The sequence below is a fragment of the Trachurus trachurus genome, assembly GCF_905171665.1.
Source record: "Trachurus trachurus genome assembly, chromosome: 21".
Lineage (NCBI taxonomy): Eukaryota > Metazoa > Chordata > Actinopteri > Carangiformes > Carangidae > Trachurus > Trachurus trachurus.
The window spans coordinates 22,125,283-22,147,878 of NC_139899.1; the positions used below are offsets into that span (position 1 = coordinate 22,125,283).

At 40.4% G+C, this 22,596-nt stretch overlaps 2 protein-coding genes across 3 annotated transcripts; one reads left to right on the top strand and one right to left on the bottom strand.

Moving 5' to 3' along the window:
* Positions 1-9,684: 9,684 nt before the first annotated feature.
* Positions 9,685-12,069, bottom strand: trim13 (tripartite motif containing 13). 2 transcript variants are annotated; one of them, XM_083996754.1, is made up of 2 exons: positions 11,939-12,069; positions 9,685-11,232 (listed from the first exon to the last, which is right to left on the bottom strand). In XM_083996754.1, the coding sequence occupies exons 1-2, from the start codon at positions 11,969-11,971 to the stop codon at positions 10,018-10,020; spliced, it is 1,248 nt and encodes a 415-aa protein (XP_083852880.1). In that variant the 5' UTR covers positions 11,972-12,069; the 3' UTR covers positions 9,685-10,017. The 2 variants fall into 2 exon arrangements, with proteins under 2 accessions (XP_083852880.1, XP_083852881.1); XM_083996755.1 differs by lacking the exon at positions 11,939-12,069 and adding an exon at positions 11,337-11,886.
* A 781-nt stretch (positions 12,070-12,850) lies between these two features.
* On the top strand, positions 12,851-22,394 carry spryd7b (SPRY domain containing 7b). The gene is made up of 5 exons (XM_083996756.1): positions 12,851-13,087; positions 14,297-14,413; positions 14,826-14,992; positions 17,634-17,736; positions 21,125-22,394. The coding sequence occupies exons 1-5, from the start codon at positions 12,982-12,984 to the stop codon at positions 21,220-21,222; spliced, it is 591 nt and encodes a 196-aa protein (XP_083852882.1). The 5' UTR covers positions 12,851-12,981; the 3' UTR covers positions 21,223-22,394.
* The last annotated feature ends 202 nt before the right edge of the window (positions 22,395-22,596 follow it).

The following is a 22,596-nucleotide window of genomic DNA, read 5'->3' on the forward strand; positions in this document are numbered from 1 at the left end:
TTGGAAATTCTCTATAATGTTCCTACAATATTGTTGGCTGGCTTGTGTGTGTCTGTTTTATTAGCCTAAACTTGTTAAGCAGGTAACACCTCACTCTGCTCTACAGTCAGGCAGTGTGCTTGGGTACACAGAGACCAGATACATTCACACACACTGTGACCAACAGTGTCTTGTTTGGTCAGTTTTAGTAGCAGGTCGGTATTTCCCAACAGTAATATTAGCACTAATAATTTTAAATTTACTGCTGTGACTGATGTTGATCTGCTGATGTGTGATTGCCATTGCTGCTTATGCAGTTGCACTGTAAATAGGTGGGTCAAGTCTAGCAAGGAATGTGGTGAAATCAATAGAAGTATAAATGTCCATTTATTTCATCTTCTTTTTTTTCTTTTACATACACAATAGCCATAATACACAATTCTAGTCGTTTGTTTTTATTTTTATTTGTTTCATGTGTTTACTCAGTCAACAGTGTAACAACAAAACGCTGAAGTCTTATTGTTATTTTTGGGTTTTTGTTGTGGTACGTGTTGTTGGCTAAACATTTTTACACCGTGAACCAAAGTAATTGCAGTATCTGAATTCATCCAAGGCGTTTGAAAGGGAATATACAAAAATACCAAATATAGTCTGTGTTTGTGTAATTGGTGTATGGGTGTGCCATTCAGCTCTCACACTTAAGCCTTGCTTCCTCTTTTGCCCCCTCTTCCTTATGTGTGCATGTACATACAACATGAAGTACACACTATTTGTTATTAATTTCTGCCTTACTGATGGTTGTGTAAACAGTGATTCACTATTATAAAAAAAAAAAAAGTGGTAGTCGTAGTAAAAGCAGAGGGATTTATCAACACTTAATTTATGGAGGTGGGATTAGCCACACTATTTAGAAAAAAATAGTTTTGATGCTGTTGGTCAAGTGTAAATCAGGTCCTCGTGTCGTCGTTTTGAAATTGCATCACAGTGTACTGCTTTGTCTGCATCCTGTTTATTGCAAAGAGGAAAGAGAGAGAGAGAGAAAGCCTGAGACAGTTCAAAAGAAGTAGTAAATATCTGGAGAGGTCAAAAATGAATTCAGTGAAGTATAATGAATAGTAATATTGAGTTGTAATGAGAATTGTGCTCAATTTAAGTATTTCACCAGACACATTTTGGACACTGGTGTGTTTAGAGGGATGACAGCAGTGTCGTTGGTCTTGGGGGAATCATGATGTGGTCCACACTTTTCACTGGAAATGGTGAGAAGAAAAAAAAGGCTTCAAGTGTTAGTAAATATTTGAGGAGCTGCACAGCCATTTTGCAAGACATGATTTCAGAAACTGATTCAAAACTGCACCTGAATCATATTGATCATTACTTTACATCTTATATGATTGTATGTGGTGTGTAGCAGTGTAAAAATGACTTGCAGACCGCTTGCATATCTGACTGGTCGTCCTGTGAAACGGGGTTATTCAGTTGTCGATCCCAGGTATGTGTTTTCACGAGTTTTCTCTAATTCATTTGACATGATATGGCAACAGCTTCCAGGGAATCCCAGTCACTCTTCTTCTCGTGCTCCTGCTGGACATTGTTCACCGGGTGTGCAAATGTAACAGGTTTTTCGAGGATTAACACATACCATTACAGTAGTGTGTTTGCAACAGAGCATTACTCCATAGGTAGCATCTCTCTTTCATAACGAACAATATAACTATGCACCACCTCGTCAGCTGTTTTAGGCTTTCACACTCTCCAAGTATGGTAGCTGAATTCCAAAAATATAAATTTATATCCCGTTATTTATGTGTCCTAACTCCTCACCATCAATTGGCTTTGTTACAATGGAAGAACTGGTTTTGTATTAGACTTTAGAGATATGCAGTTAAACAAGTTGTCACATCTCCTAAAGTGGTGACATTTGTTAACATAGAATATTTTGTGGTGCCTGTGTTGTCTTACCAAACACATCACAACAAAGACTTGAGTAGCTGAACACCTGGTGTTAATGTGACTTAAATTTTTACAAGGTATGGACTTGTAATTACCCAGGGAAATATTGTTGCACATTGCATCTGCATTAATATTCACTGTATCCCAGACTGATGGCTGAATATACTCTGAAAATAGTATAAATCGGTGGTGTCTAATTGTCATGGCTGATAAACTGGGCTGTTGTGTGCAGATATTTAACTTGGAGTCATTTCCTTCCGTGCTCCAATGACTAAAGATAGAAAGCATCATGGACATAATGAGAAACTCATATTTGCATGGCTCTTTTCAAGTGGATGGATGCCGTCGCCATTCAGCCTTTTTTTTTTTTTTTTCCCCCCCACAGCTCAGGACGTCATAGCAGATCTCCCTTTTGGTTTTGTGCTTGTAAAAAGGCAGAGGAGGGCTGTGTAGCACAGGCTAGAAGAGGCCAGCCCAGACCACTTGATCCAAGGAGGTGATGGGCTGTCATGTCCATGTCCTTGTTCCCGATGGGGTGTAGGAGGTTACTTGACCCTCAACCTTGGGGTCAGGTGACTCTTTGAGGCCATTGTGTGGGGAGCAAATGTTGCAGGAATGGGTTAAAAAGGCTGAGCAGTGAAGGTGACATGTCCGGGCATGCTTCCTTAAAGGAAAGCAAGAGAAATAGGGAGAGGTTAGAGTCATTGATGTGAACAATTCCTCTTTGGCTTGTTAAAAAAAAAAAAAAAAAAAAAAAAAAATTATCAGTTGAGGAAAGTGCACAACTTACCTGGTTAGTTCCTTTGTGTTTGCATGCTGAGTAATTTATTAGCATGAACAAGGTAAAATGGTTGTCATGACAGCTTCAGTTTAATTCAGTACTGTCTGGGCGTCTAGGTAAATGAGCTGAAAGAGGATGTTCACATGACATAAAAGACAGAAATGATGTGCCGAATTTTCTGTGTAAGAGTCCAAGTAAGTTTGTGGTGTGTGTTCTTCTTTTGTGTTGCATAAATACTGTGTGTGTGTGTAGAGGGTGTGAGGCTATAATTGTAATATATTTTTTTATTGTCAGTTCATCTTTTCTCCTCTTATATAAATCTACTGATTCATTGGTCAGCCCATTCATATCTTAAACATTTCTTATTTTGTCTCAACAGCTAAAACAGGTGACTCAGTTCATAAAAATAGCTGAAAAAGCTGAAACCAGCAGATGTTGGCTTTTTTTTTTTTTTTTTTTTTTTGCCGGGCACATAATTTTTTTCTAGCTCCTGTTTCCATAGCTGTCTTTGTTGCCCCCTCTTTTTTTTTGCCAGAAAATGTGGACCTTGACAGGAGATGTGGAGGCTCTTTGAGCCCATAGCATACACTCAGAGATCTGACAATAGCAGCTTACCCCCCTGATGTGAAGTTGTGAACTAACCACAGTAAAACATGTGGTGGCTGATGTATCAAATGCCCTGAGTGTATTTGGTTGACTTCAGTTTTGAAAATGTTCCCCCATTAAGTCCCCTGCACCAAGTTACCAGTGTGGGTTGTTGGGTAACTTTTTTATTTTATTTTATTTTCCATTTTTTAAATAATAATTTGTCATTTAGACATTGCACCTGTGCAAATGGTGTATTTTTGAGAGTCTAGGTATAATCTGTAAAATTGTCTCCCAGTGTAAACTATAAACTGTTTCTTGAGGAAGTGCTTCACTTTCATACTAAATTAGCTTGTACCATGTTTTTTCCATGCTATGGTTGTAGACATTTTTTTTCATGTTGTGGCATAAATGTCATGCGTAATTAAAGGTCTGGCCTCCAACTCCCCAATTTAAAAAAACACTGCTCTCACTAGTCCTTGCTGTCTTCCCACCCTCCTGCTACTGCTAAGTGTGTCTGACTGTAGACAACATTTGTTGCACCTGTGTTTCTCATCTTTGTTTACCTAACAAATTCCAGCTGTAATCATCAATGTTCTTCACCAAGAATTACATGTATTATGCCTTGAGTTAGAAAGATGAGAGACTTCTTTTATTCCAAGTATCACTAATGCACAATATGCATGTTAGAACTGCAGAGGCCCACACGCTTTATTATCACTTCCTCCTTGCTTGCACAAAGATTTAGTTAACATGAGAAACAAATATTATCTGTGATGAAGCCTCTGTGCAGAGATGAACATGCAGTAGGTAAAGATGGCAATGGATGTCAAGCTGATGAAACATCTAGGCCTGGGTATGGTACATGTTATGTCAGCAGTCAGGCAGTTTTAACATTTTCTAAACTACAGTATATACCTCAGGATTTTTAGATTGACAGCTGACCTTTGCTTAAACAATAGATAAGATGTGCAATCAGTTAACAGTTTTTGTGTGTGTGTGTGTTTTTTCAGACAAGTTTTGTAATGTAATTTAGAGCAAGGACCAAATTGCTGAATGCCTTTTGGCATTTGTGTGGGACACTGACATCTAGAGTAAACAGGAAAACAGCCCAGTTCATAATATAATCCCCTCCCAGTGTTTACCTTCTGACTTTTAATTGTGACTTATTGGAAATTAGATTTTAATTCCAAGTCATGCAAAGTATAGATGGCTTTTTTTTTTTTTTTGCTGTTATGTGCTATCATGGTGCCTGCCTGGCTAATGCAAACCAACATTTTTCCCCTGTTAGTGTTGTAGCATCATACTACAATACAATATTTAGAATCAGCAAGTGCAATCTTCTAAAAGTTGTACAGGTTTGCAATATTTGCTTCTGGCAAACACAGGCTTTTTTTTTTTTTTTTTTTTTTTTTTTTAAACATCCCTTATTGTATTATTGTTTATACTTTAAGTGCTGTAACATGTAATGTTGAGTTGTATAGGAAAAGGAGTCTGCACAAATGCTTTGACTATTGTGCATTACGCCCCTGAACACTGGGATGATCTGATCCGAAGTGGTCAGCTCTGTGTACGTCACCTCACACCTGGCGTTAACATGCGTCTGAAGTGACCACTTGTGTTCAGACCCCACCCCACCCCCACCCCTCCTTCTGTATACAGAAATACACCAGTGCATCGTTTCTGTTGAAGTATTGGCCGCACACCCTGTTAGACAGTACAACAGCCACATGGGTCCGTTGTCTGTCTGTGTGTGTGTGTGACGAGAGGCTAAGTGAGCACGGGGGTGTAGCTGTTGGTGTTGATATTGTGGCATGGCCGTCACAAATAATTTAGTGTATGAGAAAAACACTTGGAAGTGTAAAAATGTTTTAAACACTACTGGGACCAATCGCACTGAGATGGAGGACGTTATAGTTGATTAGGTGCACATCTGCATGTAGGGATGGGATGGTTGGGATGGTCAACAATAAGTGTGTTAATCCCAGGTCTGACCAGTCAAGTGGGAGGGGTCCTAATGTCAAAGCATTCAAAGAGAAACTGCGTGCTTCAAGTGTTGTGGGAAAGCCCATTACCATCTTAACATGACAATGCCACAGTGCGTTATGCAAGCTCTATAAATAAATGTTTTTCTGATCTGGGGAAGAACTTATCTTGTGGTGGCGTGCAGCAGAGAGACTTGACCTATCCCTCTGCATCGGTGTCCAGCCACACCTTGTGGTGGTTAAATAGGTCTAAAATCCCATTGCAGGCTCCAAAATGTTGTGAAAAGTTTTCACAGAGTGAAAGTGGACAGTTTCGTATCAATATCTCAAGATTTTAAAATAAGTCTCATTAAGTGTAATATTCTGGCGTCCACATACGGTACTTTTATCTGCATGGTGCACTTGGATTATTAACACTGGTCAATTGCAGTTAATTATGAGTTTTGACAGGCTGACCTCAAAATTAAATTAACATGTACTCTCTTTTTTTGTGTGTGTGTTTCAGATGGAGAGCCTCCTTGCCTGCTTTCTGCTTTCCGAGTGGACAGGTGACTTCAATCTGCAAAAGATGCTGACGATCATCGGAGCGTCCCTTTTTTTTAGGTAGATAAACGATAGCTGATAAGTCTGTAGTACCCATCCCAACCTATGGTACCGAGCCGGCGGCGCGGTGGTAGCCCTGGAAGATGAAGAGAGTGCAAAAAAAAACAACAACACAGTAGATGAGAAGAGCTGGCAAGTGGAGGAGACCAAAGACTGCACTTCTTCTGGCGATGCTGTAGCAGCACGGAATGGTTTGTGGGTTACACAGAGATGCAGGCCATACTGTGCTGCAGCAGTAAAGCCTGAGTATAAACACACTATCGCTCTTTGCATATATGCTGTAGTCCCCATTGTCATTCATTGTTAATGTGACACAGTCAGCTGTTTTCCCCTCATAATAAAGAAGTTACCCTCCTCCTCATCCTCGTCCTCCTCACGCACCGGTCGCTTTACTGTAGCAGCACGTAAATATTGGAGTTAAGACTTAACTGAAGTCTCCAGTATTGATCGTGCTGCTGAAGCAAAGCTGACCACTCACAACCCGCCGTGGACCCGGTCCGAGCCCGGTGCCGTCGGACAGCGACTCTGCTCCCTCACAGGTACATTGTTTCAGATTTAAAGTTGACCTTCACTTCAATACGATCTTGTTTTGCTAGTTAAAATGTGAACACAGCATCTTTTTTTTTGTTTTTTCTTTCACGTTTTTACTGCTATGTCTGCACACTGAGAAAAATAAAAAACAACATTCAAATTCGGATTTGTCTGTAATGTGTTTTGAACATGACGAAACGAAAAAAAACCGTGCCTTTACAAGTCCTATACATTAGGTTTCTTGTGAAGTGTTTTGGTTTCGCTGACACTGAAAATAAATAACGTGGCTTTACGTGGGACCGCCATCTACAGAGAAGAGAGAAACTGTGGCCTGCGTGGCCTTGATGCAGCGCTACTGGGATGGCCGGCCTGTGCAGCAGTGAGCCCCTGACGCAGACAGATTTGCTGCGGATTAAAATCATTACAGTGGTTTCATTGTAGACTGTACGCTTGAATTCTTCATGAAACATAAAAATGCATTTATTTTCAAAGTCTCTCTATATATTTTTTTATGTTTAGGATATTTTATGAGACCGATCCCTTTTCTTACAGGCCCGATTGAACGTCTTTTGGTATAGATGTGTTTTCCTCGCTCGAAATGACGCAGCCACTTTAAATTGCACATTTTGTCGGTTTTATGCCAACAGACTCACTATGTTATATTCTGGACGGTGCAACTACAGATCATATGTTTTCCTGCGACTGCTTAAAGACTCCATTTTAAGCGCATTTGAACGCACCTCTGGACCAGGACATCCGACTGATAAAAATAATCCCAAATCAGACGTGCGTAATAAAAATGACTACATGCATGTTGTCTGATATGGGCCTTTGGAATAACGTGACAACAGTTGGTAAATCGCTGGTTTATGTATTAAAGGAAAAAAAAATCCCCTGCAAGCTGCAAGTGAACTCCTAGTGTAAAATAAAAAACCAAGTCATACAGAGCAGATACTTGCTTTTTGATGAAAATATATGAAATAAAACGTGTTATATAACGTGTTAGTGAAGTGGTTACATTTTACACTGTGACCTGACATTTTTCTGATAGATCAGGCACAGTGGTTTTTTTTCCTCCTTCAGTCCACACTGAACAAACTGATGTTACATCGGTTTTCTTCGACCTGGCCATATGGGCCTTTTTAATGCTTATTATGTATTTTTAACACGTGTATGTGCAACTACAATTATGAATGAACTAAAAGGCCTAACTAAAACGCGTAATTTGGCAATGGTTCTTTTTTTTAAGATATAAAAAAAAGATTTGCAGTTTTGAAAATGGAAAACACATTTACATCAAAAATGTATTTTATAACATCCGTGCGTTTTGTTTTTATGTTGAAGAAAATACGGCTGAATACAATATTACGGATTATTTTATAACGCCGTGGCTACAAGTTAGACTCAGAAAATGCATTTTCTCCAAGTGTGTGTGTGTGTGTGTGTTGAGTGTGTGTGTGTTAATAGCTTCAAAGTAAGATATCAATAATTCTGTAAATTAGTAAATTCTCATATCATCTGCCATTTAAATCTGAAGGATGGTGGATTATTATTATTATTTTTTGCGAATTTATAAAAGCTGCTGACTCCGCACACACAGCACATCAAAATGTGGAAGCAGTCCTGATCAAGTGTGGCCTGGATTTCCACATTTTGTTTTACACCTGATCAGCCTCATGTTATTGCGACTGTGACTTTTTTGTTTTATATATGCATTTTTAACAGCTTTTATGTAAAGTCGTGCATATTTTAAATATCTGTAAAAGTGCCAAATTATACACTCTATGGCAGTCACCGATAGGATTTGATAGCGCTTGTGTTACCATCTGAAACAATATTTCCAAAACAACATAAAAAATATAATTTATGTGTAAAATAACTATTATAACATCAGGATATTATATTGACAAAGCGGTTATTTTAAAGAAAGAGGCATTAGCTGAAATCGCCATCACACGCTCAGACCTGCAGTGTAACAAGCGTGTGAGAGGTCGGGACCGGATCAAACACAGATAAATATTAATCACTTATTTGGTCATTTAGGCACTTACACTGATTGTATAGATGGTGACATGAAGTTTCTTTTTGATTCACCCTCACCACAGGCCCACATCTGATTTAAGTGAGTCACCACGCCGCCCTATAGCCTACTGAGCATTTCTCAGAAAAATCTCAGTTTTACACCTTTATTCATGGTATTTGCCTTGAATTGTATCGAGTTAAACGTTGGTTTTATGCTATAATTAAATTTGCGTGCTGTCACAATTAAAATAGTAATGTGGTGTGGTACTTTATTTATTTTTATTCCCATCCCATATTTGCCTGGCAACAGAAGGCTATATATATGTACCAGCGTGTCATGACGTAGGCTACATCCTGAATTATGGCCAGTGCTGACATCACGGGTTCACTTTGTGGTCTGATCTGTGGATGTTTTTAAAGTCGTTGATTTGTACTTTCTTCAACGTGCACATGCTCAGGAGAATACATACAAGGTTACATGGTCAAATGCACAAGTCATTGTCCGTTTTGCCCTGACCTATTTTAAGGCAGATCATAGTTGGTGCTGAGCCAAATGTTTCACTGAGCAAGCCCCAAATTTAGAATAATTTAGTCCGTAAAATTGCATTTTCATTTTGGGTTTACAGGGAACTCCTCTTCCAAATTCAGATGCAGGGTGGAAACTATACTGTACTTGGTTTAATTTGACAGCCTGCACATGTTTGACTTTGACTTTATAGACCGGAACAAGTAGTGTAACGAACGAGTCCTGGTGAACCTCCGCTGGTCAGTTTTGTGTAGAAATTAAGTGACGGCCTGTGCAGCACGCAGCGTGACAATCACCTATAGTCTCACATACATACGGCTCTTTATCACTGATAGAGGAAATGCAGTTGTCAGGGTTTTTTTTTTCTTCAAGGTTTCATGAGACATCACAACACCACGGGGCCGTGTGCTTTTGTACCTCTCACGCTGTGTCTGCAGCCTGCTGAATTTTTCACACGGGCCCTGTTATGCAACGTGTGTAACCTTGAAGAGGTTGCAGCATCACTGTGGTGCGGACGCGCTCTGTGGGGGAAAAGGCCATAGATTACACTGTACACTTGTTTAATTCCCCTACTTGCATGGTTCAACTGCCTTTCCTCTGCTTAAAATCATATTTTGATTTGGCATATAACACTAAATAAAAAAAAAAAAAAAAATAAGCATAGTAGAAAAAACGACATGGATGTGTCTTATTTCTCAGTTTTATTTATCAAGATCATCTTGGAGAAGTAGAAAAGTGTCATCGTCTTAAGAAGAGTAAAAGGTCGCACATTTGAGAAAAGAAATGTGATTTAGTGTCTATTCTATGTAAATGAAGGCTACAACCTCTGGATGAAGGAGAGATTATGTTTGATAACGTGGCTTCAGAGAGGTTGAGCAAAAAAAAAAAGGAAAAAAAGAGAGCAAACGACACAACAGACATTTGGTTAACACGTGTTTCTATATATATATGCACACTCAGGTGCATATCTGTCGTTAGTATATTGTGCATCTCACGGGTCACTTGGAAAACAAATTGTAGCTGTGAGTGCATGAGATGCCACAGGCTAGTAATTAAAACAACTTACAACTGCCAATAAAACTGACAGTAGAGTCAATTAAGTGCACGATGCATTCCTGGCCTGCGCCCATTAAACTTGTGCACATGTCAGTCATTTCCCGCAGGTACACACCAGTGTGGCTGCAGTGCGAGGAAACTGTAGTGAAAAGTGAATCAATCTGCGAGGTTATGTAGGCTGTGGGGTGGTGAGGCTGCAGCAGATGCACGGCTGACAGCAGCAGCAGCAGACTCATAATAACTAAGGCGATCCATCGGGGGGCTGCCTGCATCCGCGATCCCCCCACTCTATAGCAGCCGTTCTCGTGGGGCACCGAGATCTTGTCCACGTCTCTGAGCCTCAACGAATCCCACTTTTTCACATCGAAATTGCGCACCAGGGGGCCGACGTCCATCTCCTTCCGAGAGGGCAGCGGAGTCTCCCTGAGGACCGTCAGCCTCTCGCGGAACTCCTGCATCTGCTGCAGAAAGCACAGGGGGTCCGAGACGCTCCTGAACGACTCTGCAATGCTGAGCGCCAGCCGCTGCTCCTCCAGCGCCGCGCTCAGCTTGGTGATCTCCGGGTCGTACGCCTGCATCACCACCAGCTTCACCGTCTCGAAGTCGGACAGGATCTCGTTCTTCTTGCACTCGAGGGCGCTGATGAGTTTGTCGAAGTAGTCTGTTACCTTCTCCGCGTCCTTGGTCACCGACTGCAGAGCCCTTTTCTTACTGGTCTGTAGTGTCTCCAGGCAGGACAGGGTGTCTGCGCTCTGCCAGCTCTCCACCCCGTGCAGCAGCTCTTCAAACGCCTCCTTCTCGCGCTCGTACGCCTCCTCCAGGGAGCAGAATTTATGCCCTTTGTGGTCATCTGTTGTTGCGCAAAAGCCACAAATGAGCTTTAAGTCCGTGGCGCAAAATATGTTGAGAGGCTGGTCGCAGTGTTGTTTACAAGCAGACATCTTAGGCATCACCCTTATTTTGCCGTACTTCTCCACTATGCTGCGCAGGGAGTAGTTGATCTGCAGGCTGTTGGCGCCGTTGTGAGGGGTCTCTTTGCGGCATGTGGGGCATTTGAAAGGTGTCCTGTAAGCCGGACCTCGGTTTCCTTCCAAGAGTCCCTCCAAGCATTTCTTGCAAAAGCTGTGTGAGCACAGCAAGACCCGCGGGTCCTCGAAGAGACCGCAGCAGATCGGGCAGGTGAGTTCCTCTTCGAGCTGCTCCATGGGATTCTGTAAACACATTTATCCAAGGCGTCAAAATCGTTGCCTAAAAAAAAAAACACCAAATAAATCAACACTTCATAAAACTGGGTGCTACTGAATAACGCACTCACACTCTGAGGTGCTGCCACGCAAGGGAGCGGTGGCAATAAATGACACACGGAAAATGCATCGTAGCATCGCAAAAAAGGATACAGGTTTGTTTTTTGTTGCAGTCAGGTTCCAGCTGTGTCTGGAGGAGTATTCCCATCTTGAAAGTGAAACTGACTTGCAGCGGTGTACCCGCGCAAAAAGCTGCCAGGCGCTGTGCCAAAGGCTCCGAGTGCCAATCTAATGTTAAGTAACATCCTGCGTTTGATGCCCCTCGCTCTCCCTCTCTCTGTAACCAGCTGGATGTTGTAAGGAACTTGAAAGCGCGTCGTGAAAACCAAAGCTGAATACAAAGTCGAAATCAATAATAACTTAACATGCATAAACGTTGTTGTTGTTCTTCTTTTTCCTGGCTTTGTATTACAGAGCAGCAGCAGGACGCTTGCTTGGTTAGCTGTGATGAATCCTAAATTAACCGCCGCCTAAACCAATCCAATGCGACAAATTAGCGACAAACAGGGTTCACGTTTGCGTTGCTCCTGTTGGCAAGGTACTGAAGGAGGGCTGTGACAGATTTTGCAAGCGCATAGTAACATGCAACTACTGGACCAAAAGAATCACTCACCAGCTGCTGAGACGCACAGTGCAACGCAATCATGGCGCTTGTTGCTGTGCAGACTTCGCCCTTTCCGGGTACGGAGTTAACTGTTTCGGCGACGCACAGAAATGTAACACACGCTCATTTCTCCACATTTGCGCACACGTACACAGACGATAACGTGACACGTTGCTACCAATATGAAAGCTATTGATATTTCGATTTTTTCCCACAGCTTTATTGTGGTTATTGCGGGTGTTTACGTTTTTGTCCCTGCAGGGCAACTTGCAGAGGATCCCTGCCAGTCGGATGGGGGGAGGGGCTGTTGCTATGCAAAACATTACAGCGTGAAAAACTGTCAACTAGGTTTTAGTCCCAGCTCGGCATCACACAGGCTTTTATATATATATATAAAAAAAACTGCCCCACTTTAGTCACTCGCGTGGGCACTTGTCAATATATGCATGTGTAAACAGTCAACACGATAAAGGCGCGTTACGTGAATGCATCAACTTTAATAATGCTGTGTCGTTACTGAATAAAACAAGTGGTAAGATTAGATTTGGGAGCGAGCAGAAACTGAAAGAGACTGGATGAGAAAAACACCAACAACACCGCTGACTTTCTGCATCATACTTCTGATAGCTGCTGCTGCTGCTGCTCTTCGCTTATCAGTTTATAATTACACAATTTCAGCACCCGTTGCACCCATTAAACATTTGATAATCCGCCCGAAACTCACTCGCTGCTCACTTGTGATTATGTAACTTCGATATCCAATAGTTACTTAGTCACGTGTAGAAATTTTGACCTTGATTTTCTTCCCTTGTTTCCATGCCATCAGGAGCAACTGCCTATCTTAGCCACTGTGATTGGATGCAGTGGGGTAGCGGGGGCTTATGCAGTTCCCGCTCCGGCCGCGGCGTGGCGCTGTTGTCTGATGAGGAGACGCGCTGACGTTTTTTTTTTAACGTCAAACTGCTCTTTGGCTTCTTCCTTCCTTCGTGCTCTCGTCTTCTTTGGAGTTTGTTTCCGGATGTTACAGCTGCTGAGTATCGAGCACAAGAATCATGGCTGCGATGTTTACGTGTTGTCTAGGCTGCTGTGGAGACGGCGGATCGGGGCATATTCCCCTCAAAGAAATGCCCACGGTTCAGTTAGACACCCACCACATGGGTAAGAAGACCAGTTTTGCCCCTGGGTTTGTCCCTTGTCTCCATTGGCGACGTAACTTAACGTACAGACTCGGCTGTGGCTGTGACGTGACGGTTTGCTACTTCCGTGGTGCTACGGCTAACAGCTAACTGTGCTAATGAATGTGTTGTTGTGTTTGCATAGGACAGATTAGACAGATGTGTTGAAAGAAAATAGGACGTCAGTGTGCAGACCGTTTGTAAAATAATACACAGCTTGTCAAATCAACTGAATAGATGTGAAATCTTAACGTTTAGCTCACACACACAGAGACACGACTAATAGCTGTCAGGATTGACATTTCTTATTTTTTACACTAGCGAAATTTTAAAGATCCATGTGTTTGAAGACATGTGACGCAGTTTGAAATACCATCGACAAAATCAATTTTACTTGTGATAATTGTTAAAAAAAAAAAAAAAAAAAAAAACATCTCCTCCCTCAGTTAGAAAAAGTTGCAAACGTGCAAATATTTTCCTTTTTTCAACTATTAGAAACAACATGTCTCTTACAGTACTGAAAAGTCTAGTTTCAATGCGTGTTAATTTCATATTTCTGTGTCATAACTGCATAAGTTGCATACTGAAACACAATTTGTCTCTAAGCTATAGCTGCTCTATCACAAAATCTTGATTGCACTTTCACTTCTTTAACTCGTGAAACTTTCATTTAGCACTGTCAGGGTCAAACATACATTGGGGATAACATTAATTAAAACATATTCTAAGTTATGATTAGCCTGAGTTATAATTATCATTTTCATTTATCATATTTTGAACTTGTTAAAAGTGTTCACTCTCAGTTGGTTTATAGGTTTTCAAACTTTAGCCTACAATATCTCTCTTTAAATACCTGACCTATTTTTTTTACTCTGAGGAATATCTGGAAGTCGAAATGCCTAAACAAAAATAACATTAATGTTTTACATAAAAGATACAATAATTAAAGGAGGTATGTGTACAAACCCTCACGTATAATGTACAGTCAGCAACACATTTGACCTACATTTACTCAGATATTCACAAAGAAGTACAAAGTAAACAACAGTTTGTGCAGGAGAAACTCATGCATCAAGCAGATACCCAAAACATTTTCTAGATTCACCTTGTCAGATAGTAAGAATTAAGATACAGTTGTTGGTTGCATTTAAACTTGCTTTTATGAATTTCTTTTTCTTTTCTTTTTTTCCAGGCACAGATGTCGTCATTGTAAAGAGCGGGAGGAGGATATGTGGCACTGGAGGCTGTCTGGCCAATGCTCCCCTGCACCAGAACAAAAGTTACTTTGAGTTTAAGATCCAGTCCACTGGTAGGCACTTGGTTTTTTATTTGATGATCACCCTGTTCTCATACCTCTCCTGCCTTAGATCCCTACCAGATTGCCATTTTCTAGTGCATTCCTAGTGGTGCTTATTGATTCTGACATGCTGTACTCTTAGTGGTTGCTGCTCTGTCTTGTGACTGCACGTGATCTGATTCTGTTTACTTAAAAGGACACCATCTGAAAAGATATTTGCTCCATTGTTCATAATGTTACCCTCATTTAACTCAACACTCCTGTAACACACCAGATTTGATATGTAACATTTAGTTTTAAGTATGCTATGTTTGTAAATGGCACCTTCTAACTTTCTGTTGTATCTTATATTATTTTAAACATCAAAGTATTTTAGGCTTTGTATGAAAACACTGGGTACTTTAATGTTGTGTTCTGTGTTCAGGTGTGTGGGGATTAGGTGTGGCCACGCAGAAAGTGAATCTTAATCAAGTGCCTATGGGCAGAGACACAAACAGCCTTGTCCTGAGGCATGATGGGTCTGTGTACCACAATAATGAAGAAAAGAATCGTCTACCTGCAAACAGCCTTCCCCAGGAGGGGGACATTGTTGTAAGTTCAGAATTTTTTGTTTTACTCGACCCTGAATGATTTTTTGATGAGCAAATCTTTTACATTTTAAATGGCACCGGTTGTTTGTAAAACAGAAAATCTTTCTGATCTTAATCAGCATCTTGTCAAATAAATCCAAGTGGGCAAGTGTAAACAGATTTAGACTGTAAGGTTAAACCGGTTTCCATTCAAAAGAAACATGTTGTGATTTTGTGCAGAGTAAAGGTGCTGCACTAATTCCTTTTTATCAGTCTAGTCTGTACACATGGTGAGCTATCTCACGGCCTTCAACAAATATGTGACTTTAAGTTGTGTGTATTATATAAGTCTTCATGAAGCTCTAATTGTCTGTTAGAGGCCTGCTGGAACAGGCTGCCCTGCAACTTCCTGCAGACCCACAGTAGAAGAAGTAGAAATCTGTATTTTAGGTTTTTTTCCCCCAAGGCAGTTGGCTGATAGCAGCAGTAAACCTACGGTCGGATGTGGCAGGGAACGCCCTCTGTTTATGGCTAAGCTTTTCACACGCACACTAAATTTCTATTTGGCAGTTTATAAATTGTGATTGATCCATCAAAACAGCTTTTATTGCCATGGTTAACAAAGCTTGCCCACCAGAACTGATTATGTAAAATTTGATGTTAATGAACACAGACATGGGTATTGGAACAAATGAACTGTAGAGCAGTGTGTGTGTGTGTGTGTGTGTGTGTGGCAGAGGATCGTGGGGATGCAGGTGGCTGCAGCACAAAGCACAGCAGGGGCAGACAGGAGCTGTTTTAAGACACATACACACACCTCTGTCAGTATCAACAAGTGTGCCATCTGCACAAAGTAGAATTTGCCACATTCGCCTGGTTTTACCAAAACAATCTTACTTTTTCCCTAAACTAAAACAGAAACACACCAGAAATGCTTTCCTGAATTTTATCTAGGCCTGATTTTATTACACTATACACCGTTGATAAAGAAGAGACCAAAACCGGCCACCGTTGACACTCCCTAAGCCCTTTAGTGGCACTCCTGTATTTGTGTGATATGTAATAGAGAGACTCCTCCCACCACCACCACCACACATACTCATGTACACAAACACAACACATGTATCAAGGTGAACCAGTGAACTTGTAATACTGCAAGCTAAGTGGCTGTGCAGGAAAAACATAGTCTTCGGGTTGTTTTTTTTAATCAGGAGACAGGAATTCAGGTCAGCCAGTGAAACTTTTATTACACTCACAATTCAGTGAAACCTGCTCATTGAGGTTTTGTTATAGTGAACTATATATCTAGTTCTACTTTTAAAGCAAAAGAACAAAGTATTTTCCCAAAAATGTGTCAATGAAACAATAAAAAACATTATCAAACGACACACAAAAGGACAAAGTGAATGCAAATGCATACAAGCAACATAGACATTAAGTGCCTGTCCACACAGAACATACATGTACAAATAGCATTGTAGAAGCTAAAATATATTTTCCCTGCCATTTGCTGTAGGCTTGACGTCATTGCGTTGATGATGTCATTTGCATTCACACATTGAGGGGGTGTGGTTATTTTCTTTACTTAGTGAGTGTGTGTGTGTGGTGGCGGGAGTTTTGAACACAAAGAGAGAGAGAGAACTAAGCTCATATATTTTTTGTTGACCGTCAATTTACCATCATTTTCACCTTATCATCTCACCAGTATCATTATTATTATTTATTGAAAGGGCACGTATTAATTTCCCTTTTGATATAACTGCTTGTTGGCTCTTTTTGATTTTTGTCACAATAAACACTTTAAATTCATCGTGGACCCATGGAGTTTTTGGACGCGTCACAAAAGAGCTTTAAGTTCCTCAGCGGCTGAAGTTTATTGAAAGACAGCCACAACAAGCATAAACGAGAAATGAATTGATAATTTCCTGGCAGCACATCAAGGGATAAGCAGTATGGATGGATGAATTAAGTAAATAATGTAAAACATTATATTATTCTTATTTGTACAGGCATGGTGGCTGAATTGCATAAGAGTAAAGGATTTAGGCATAAAATGCCGCCGCCGCCACCACAGAGTCTGTCAATTTTATAAGAGACATGTCTGGTCCTGAGCTCCCTGTCAGTTCATGTGTCTTATAGGCTGCAGGGTCATTGAGCAAAGTGCAAACTTCACATGCATTGTCACCTATTCATTTGATCATTTAATCCTGGAATAATGAACTGTGACTCTGTTGAACACTCATATATTTTCAATTCTTAGGCCTGTTTTTTATTTAGGCCACACACAGTGTCATTTTGACTCTTTGGCAAAAGAGGCCACCATAAGAGATACAGATAAGATAGATTTTTTCCTTGGATAAAATAAAAATATTATTGACAATGATGATTAAATCATAATTAAAGCTTAAACCATGATTACTCAGGCTGGCTCAGTGTAACTGCTGGAAGGAGAGGAAAGTAAAGAAGACTGGGAGATAACACATGTACATACTTTATTTGCTTTCTCTGCTCTTCTTGACTTGAAATGCTCTTCAACTAGGTTTCATCACAAACTTTCAATAACCAGGCTACGCTTATGAAAGTTTGTTTTTGATCGCTGAAACGGATGCAGATCCACATGTAAAGATTCGGTGATGAATGCAATGTTTGTCTGTATTCCTCAGGGCATCACTTACGACCACGTGGAGCTGAACTTATATCTGAATGGAAAGAACATGCATTGTCCTGCCTCAGGGATCCGAGGCACTGTATACCCGGTTGTTTACGGTAGGTTAATTTGCTGGCTTCATATGCTGACTAGTTAAATAAGGTTTGTAATGATTTCACTGTTATTGAAACTAAGTGATGTGATTATTATTGACTGTAGAAACGCTTTCCCAGAACTGTCATCATTACAGCAGTTACAATTTAACTCCACTAGAGGGCTGCATTTGTACATTTTTAACACTGGTCAGTTTGGTCATTAGCGTGCCGTGGTCATTAGTGGAACAAAACTGATTTAACCTTCCCCAGAGTGAATTATGAAAACTGCTCAGAATAAAGCCTTAAGCAGAGAGGGCCAGTCTTGCCACAGAGAAATAAGATTTGCAAGATTTATCCTGGCCTAAGCTATAGCAGATGATTTCACTGGACGCCTACCTCTTCTGTGCTAGTCAGTGAAATCGACTGGTGAGTTTATGTTGGAACATGCACACTGTTGATATTTACTTGTAGCTTTGTCTGTTCCTGGCTTACAGAAACACTAATGACTAATTTGTTTGAGCTTTCTTGTGCAAACACCCCAAAGCATCGCTGAGCTGGAAAATAATATCCATGTGATCAGAGCATGACCCTGAACGCTTTTATAAATATCATGTTCAGTTTTTTACTTAATTATCCGTTGTGCATGTATAACAACATTATTCATGTCCAAAGGGCAAGGCAAACTTTTTAGCTGTTGGCTATTCTTATGTCATATAGCAATGTCCATTAACAGTTTACTAGTTTTTCAACTATGCTTCTGAAATGTGGGTCATAGACGGTGGCTTATAAACAATCAATTTCTCCACTAAGATCTGCAAATATGGCCTCTGCTGTCATACAGTAAGGTTGTTGTGGCTTGAAGGTTGTGGCATTTCTCCATCTAGCTGAGAAACAATTTGCATGATGAGTCATGTACGAAGCCACCCAATTTTTGTGCTGATAATCTTCCACCACCCTATGGCTTCAGTATTTAACTGTTAAAGACGCTGACATCTGTTCAAAGATCGGCCTTTCTCACAGCTGATAGCTTGTCAACGCAGGAGAAACAGAGAAAACAAGAGAACATCATGTAATGGGAGCACAGCATGAACACTGCCAACATGTCGACGTTCCAGCCCATGAGTACTCGGTAGTTATGGCTACATTATCACATGAATACTCGGTACTCATGGGTCAAACCACACTCGTCTCTGACACTGACATTAACACTCACAAGATGAAAACAGTACCAGCAATGCAGCTGTGGCTGGAAACAACGACTTTCTATTCAGTTGAACTAGTCAGCTAAATTAGTTTCAACTGTGCTTCTTCTGCCATGATAAATGACAAACAGGCGTCATTTGGTTAAACTGACGACATGTTGGGAGTCTTAACTGTCTCTTTCTCACCTGAAAAACTTCATGAAGGATTGTAATAACAGTCACAATGTGAGATTAGTTTCAGCACTGAGCCTGACTCTGAATACCTGCCGTTGTTGATATTTGTTGCAAAATGGATTCTGGGATACTTTTGCTGCCTCAAGTCCACACAAGTCACACGATGCACCCCTGATAAAACAGGCAGAGCAAGAACATTTCTTGATCTAAACTTGAGTGATGCAAACTTTGAATTGAAACAAACCTTTGGCTGGGACCAATGATGTTTCACTAGTTCAAAGAAGAAATCAAAATGAGAAATGGCAAATGTCTTGTTGCTTCTTACAAGGCAAGGCATCTTTATTTATATAGCGCATTTCATACCAATGCAACTCAATGTGCTTTACATAAAGACAAAACATAAAAAGAACAGCATAAAAACAAAAAAAAATGAAAAATGAAAAAAAAATGTAAACATTAAACAGGGTTAAAGCAGATATCAGTGGAATGTTTTTGTTAATATAAGTCCTAAATAGTCCTATTTTCCGTCAGCAATCACTTACATGAAGTATTTCAGCCTAAACACGAGTCTCTCCGTCACTCTGCTCTGCTGTAACCCGAGGAGAAAATTTTCCTTGTGGGATACAAGTGTTATCCAATGAGGAGAGAGAACGGCATGAAGGGCTGTGTGTGCAGCCAAGGGATGCGCGTGAATGTGGTGACGTAGCACGAGGACCAATTGATGCCTGACAAGGGCGGGGGCTGCTAACTCATGGTGCGTTCAAAGAAACTCGTACTTTGTGTTTTTCCTTCCTGTGAAGTCATACCAGTTCGATCTGGTACGAGTTCACGGGTCGGAAGTTACGAGTGGCCGTTATAGGGAACTTTCACAGACAACAGGATGGTAAAAACACGAGCTACGGGTTACCTGGAACGCTACCAAGTCGTAGTTGTGACTTGAAGCTGTAACTTACGGTTTCAAAAGCCTGCCTTGAACGCAGCATTAGCCGAAACGGCCGTGAAGCTGATATCTGCTTTAAAAGCAAGAGCAAAGAAGAATAAAAAAGTAGAGAGAGAAAAGAAAATAGATAAAGTTTAAAGTTCTTAAAACTTACAAGGCGTTTCTAAGGAATACATTCGTTGATTGAACAGCACTAGAAGTTGTTAAGTTTGCTATTTTATCAAGTCACTTCTCTCAATACAACACACAATAATAAAACAGGAATAAGAATTAATTAGATTCATTTAAATTAATTAAATTCAAATAAGATTTCACTTGATATACAGAAAAGAATATAAATGGTCCAGTGTGGTCAACTCTGTCTGACCCCATCATCATAGACATGCAATGTGACCAAGCATCATCCATTTGATTTCATGGTGTAGCTGTAATTACATGCATCTTGGGTATGAATCTTGGTCCTTGCAGGCCGTCTTCGTTCACAGCAGGCGGTCTGTCTTGGCGTAATTGTCCCATTCAGTGTCCAAGTATGCCATGGCCATGTGGCAGTCGGCCAGCATGCACATCACCAGGACCCTGAGACTGAAGCAGAGTTTCAGTCATGATTATTTACACCTGTTTCCCCACTGTGACATGTCAAAATGTTTTCTGTGGGAAAAAAAAGATTTGTTGCAGTAATCAAGTATTAATGAAAAAAAAACAGATGTCCAGATGCTTTTTTTCCCCAAAATGTGAAGGCAGTTCCTCATTAACTTCTTATTTACATGGTCCTACATTACAGTTTTGATTATTTCTCATGAAACAGGTTTGAATTAGTGTATTTCTCTGTCCTCAATCAATCATTTAAAAGAAGGCAATGACATGATATTTCAGTCAAAATATTATGACCGTGTGAGGTTATTTTGTGATGTTGCCAGGCGACTGTCAGTCAAACTTGATTAATCATCACCCACACAGTCCCACAGTGAAGTTTTGTCAGTTATCTACTAAATATAATAACTTAGGATGTTTTCTTTGATGATACTGTGAAATGTTAAGTGGTTTTTTTGTGAATGTCGGTGTCTAAGCTTGTTTGTTGTTTTCTCTTCTGTTCCAGTGGATGACAGTGCCATCTTAGACTGCCAGTTTAGTGACTTCTATCACACTGCTCCACAAGGATTTGAGAAGATCCTCTTTGAACAACAAATCTTCTAAAGATGCACTTCAGCCTTAAGTCCCTCTTTACATTGTTGTCCTCATCTATATCTCATAGCAACCTCTGTGGCACTACAGTTTGACCTTGACTGAATGTTATCTTAACGTGTGGCTTGATGCAGGCCTGTTGTTTTTGTTTCCCCCTGATTACTCTGTCTCTCTACTGCTGATCCGGACTGACGTGACGCAGGAGTATCCTTGAGGAAGTGGGGATGATTTCTGATCATGGGTCGGCTGTTATGGGCTGCTCCCGTCTATGCTGATGGGAAAACTCAAATCATTACCTTATGTTAGTGGTAATCACCCTCTTTCGACTGCTGCTTATGTCCTCAGTCTGAGTAGACGCCAGGATCAGAAGCCATGATTGACTGACCTTACTTTATAATCATCTTTTTTCATTTGTAATCTGCTAAATTGGTATCTGGCACTATATTTATTTGTATTTGTTTATTTGGCATCACCACACAAAAAGCGATATGTTACTTTTATTTGAAAAAAAAAAGAAGCATTTGTTTGGCCATTGAGTTTAGTTTATAGACTCACCGAGCATCAGCTGTCGGCACTGACACATCATTCAACACTATCACATTTACATTTACGTTGCCTTCTTTACTTAAAAATTAAAAAAAAAAAAAAATCTAAAGTTGGGTTGTCGTAGCATTTCAAGACACTGATTCAATTTACGTTCAGACACAGATGGTTCAAAATGTAAAACCAGTCCACATTCCAGGGGTCAGCCACGTCGACTTTTCACTGAGGTATGCTGAGGAGACAGTGCTGGAAAATGTTTCATGACGTGAAATATTTTCTTAAATGACACTAAGATGTATTGAAACTGATTCCTGTCAACTCTCTTCTATGAATAGCCCTTTAGTCCCCCCCCCCCCCCCCCCCCCCCCCACACACACACACACACACACCCTTTTCTTGCCCCCTCCCCCCCAGATCTTTTTATGGAGTATTTATTCTAAATATCAGAATATCACCAGAGCTGGTGCTGGTTTGTTTTCTCTGATTTTTAGAGATATGTGGCTACAAATGTCAATCTGTTGTGTTGTATTGGCATTGCATATCTGCTGCTGAAGTGTACCATTTAAATATTTCAGATGCTTGTCTTTGTTTGCACTAATGATGTTATTGTACAAGCAAATCCAAATATTGTTGATTCATTAAACTTTTGTGTCTGGAGGCATCCATTTTGAGTCCTGTTTGTCTTTGAGCTGTTGTTGTTGTTTTTTCTTAAGTTGCGTGTCATGATTGTGGTTGTTATTATTAACAGTATTATTATCTATAAACAATATAGACTGGACTGCACGGCTATCACGTTTGAAGGCGTCTAGTGGGGGCCAATATAATGTGGGTGAATTTATTATT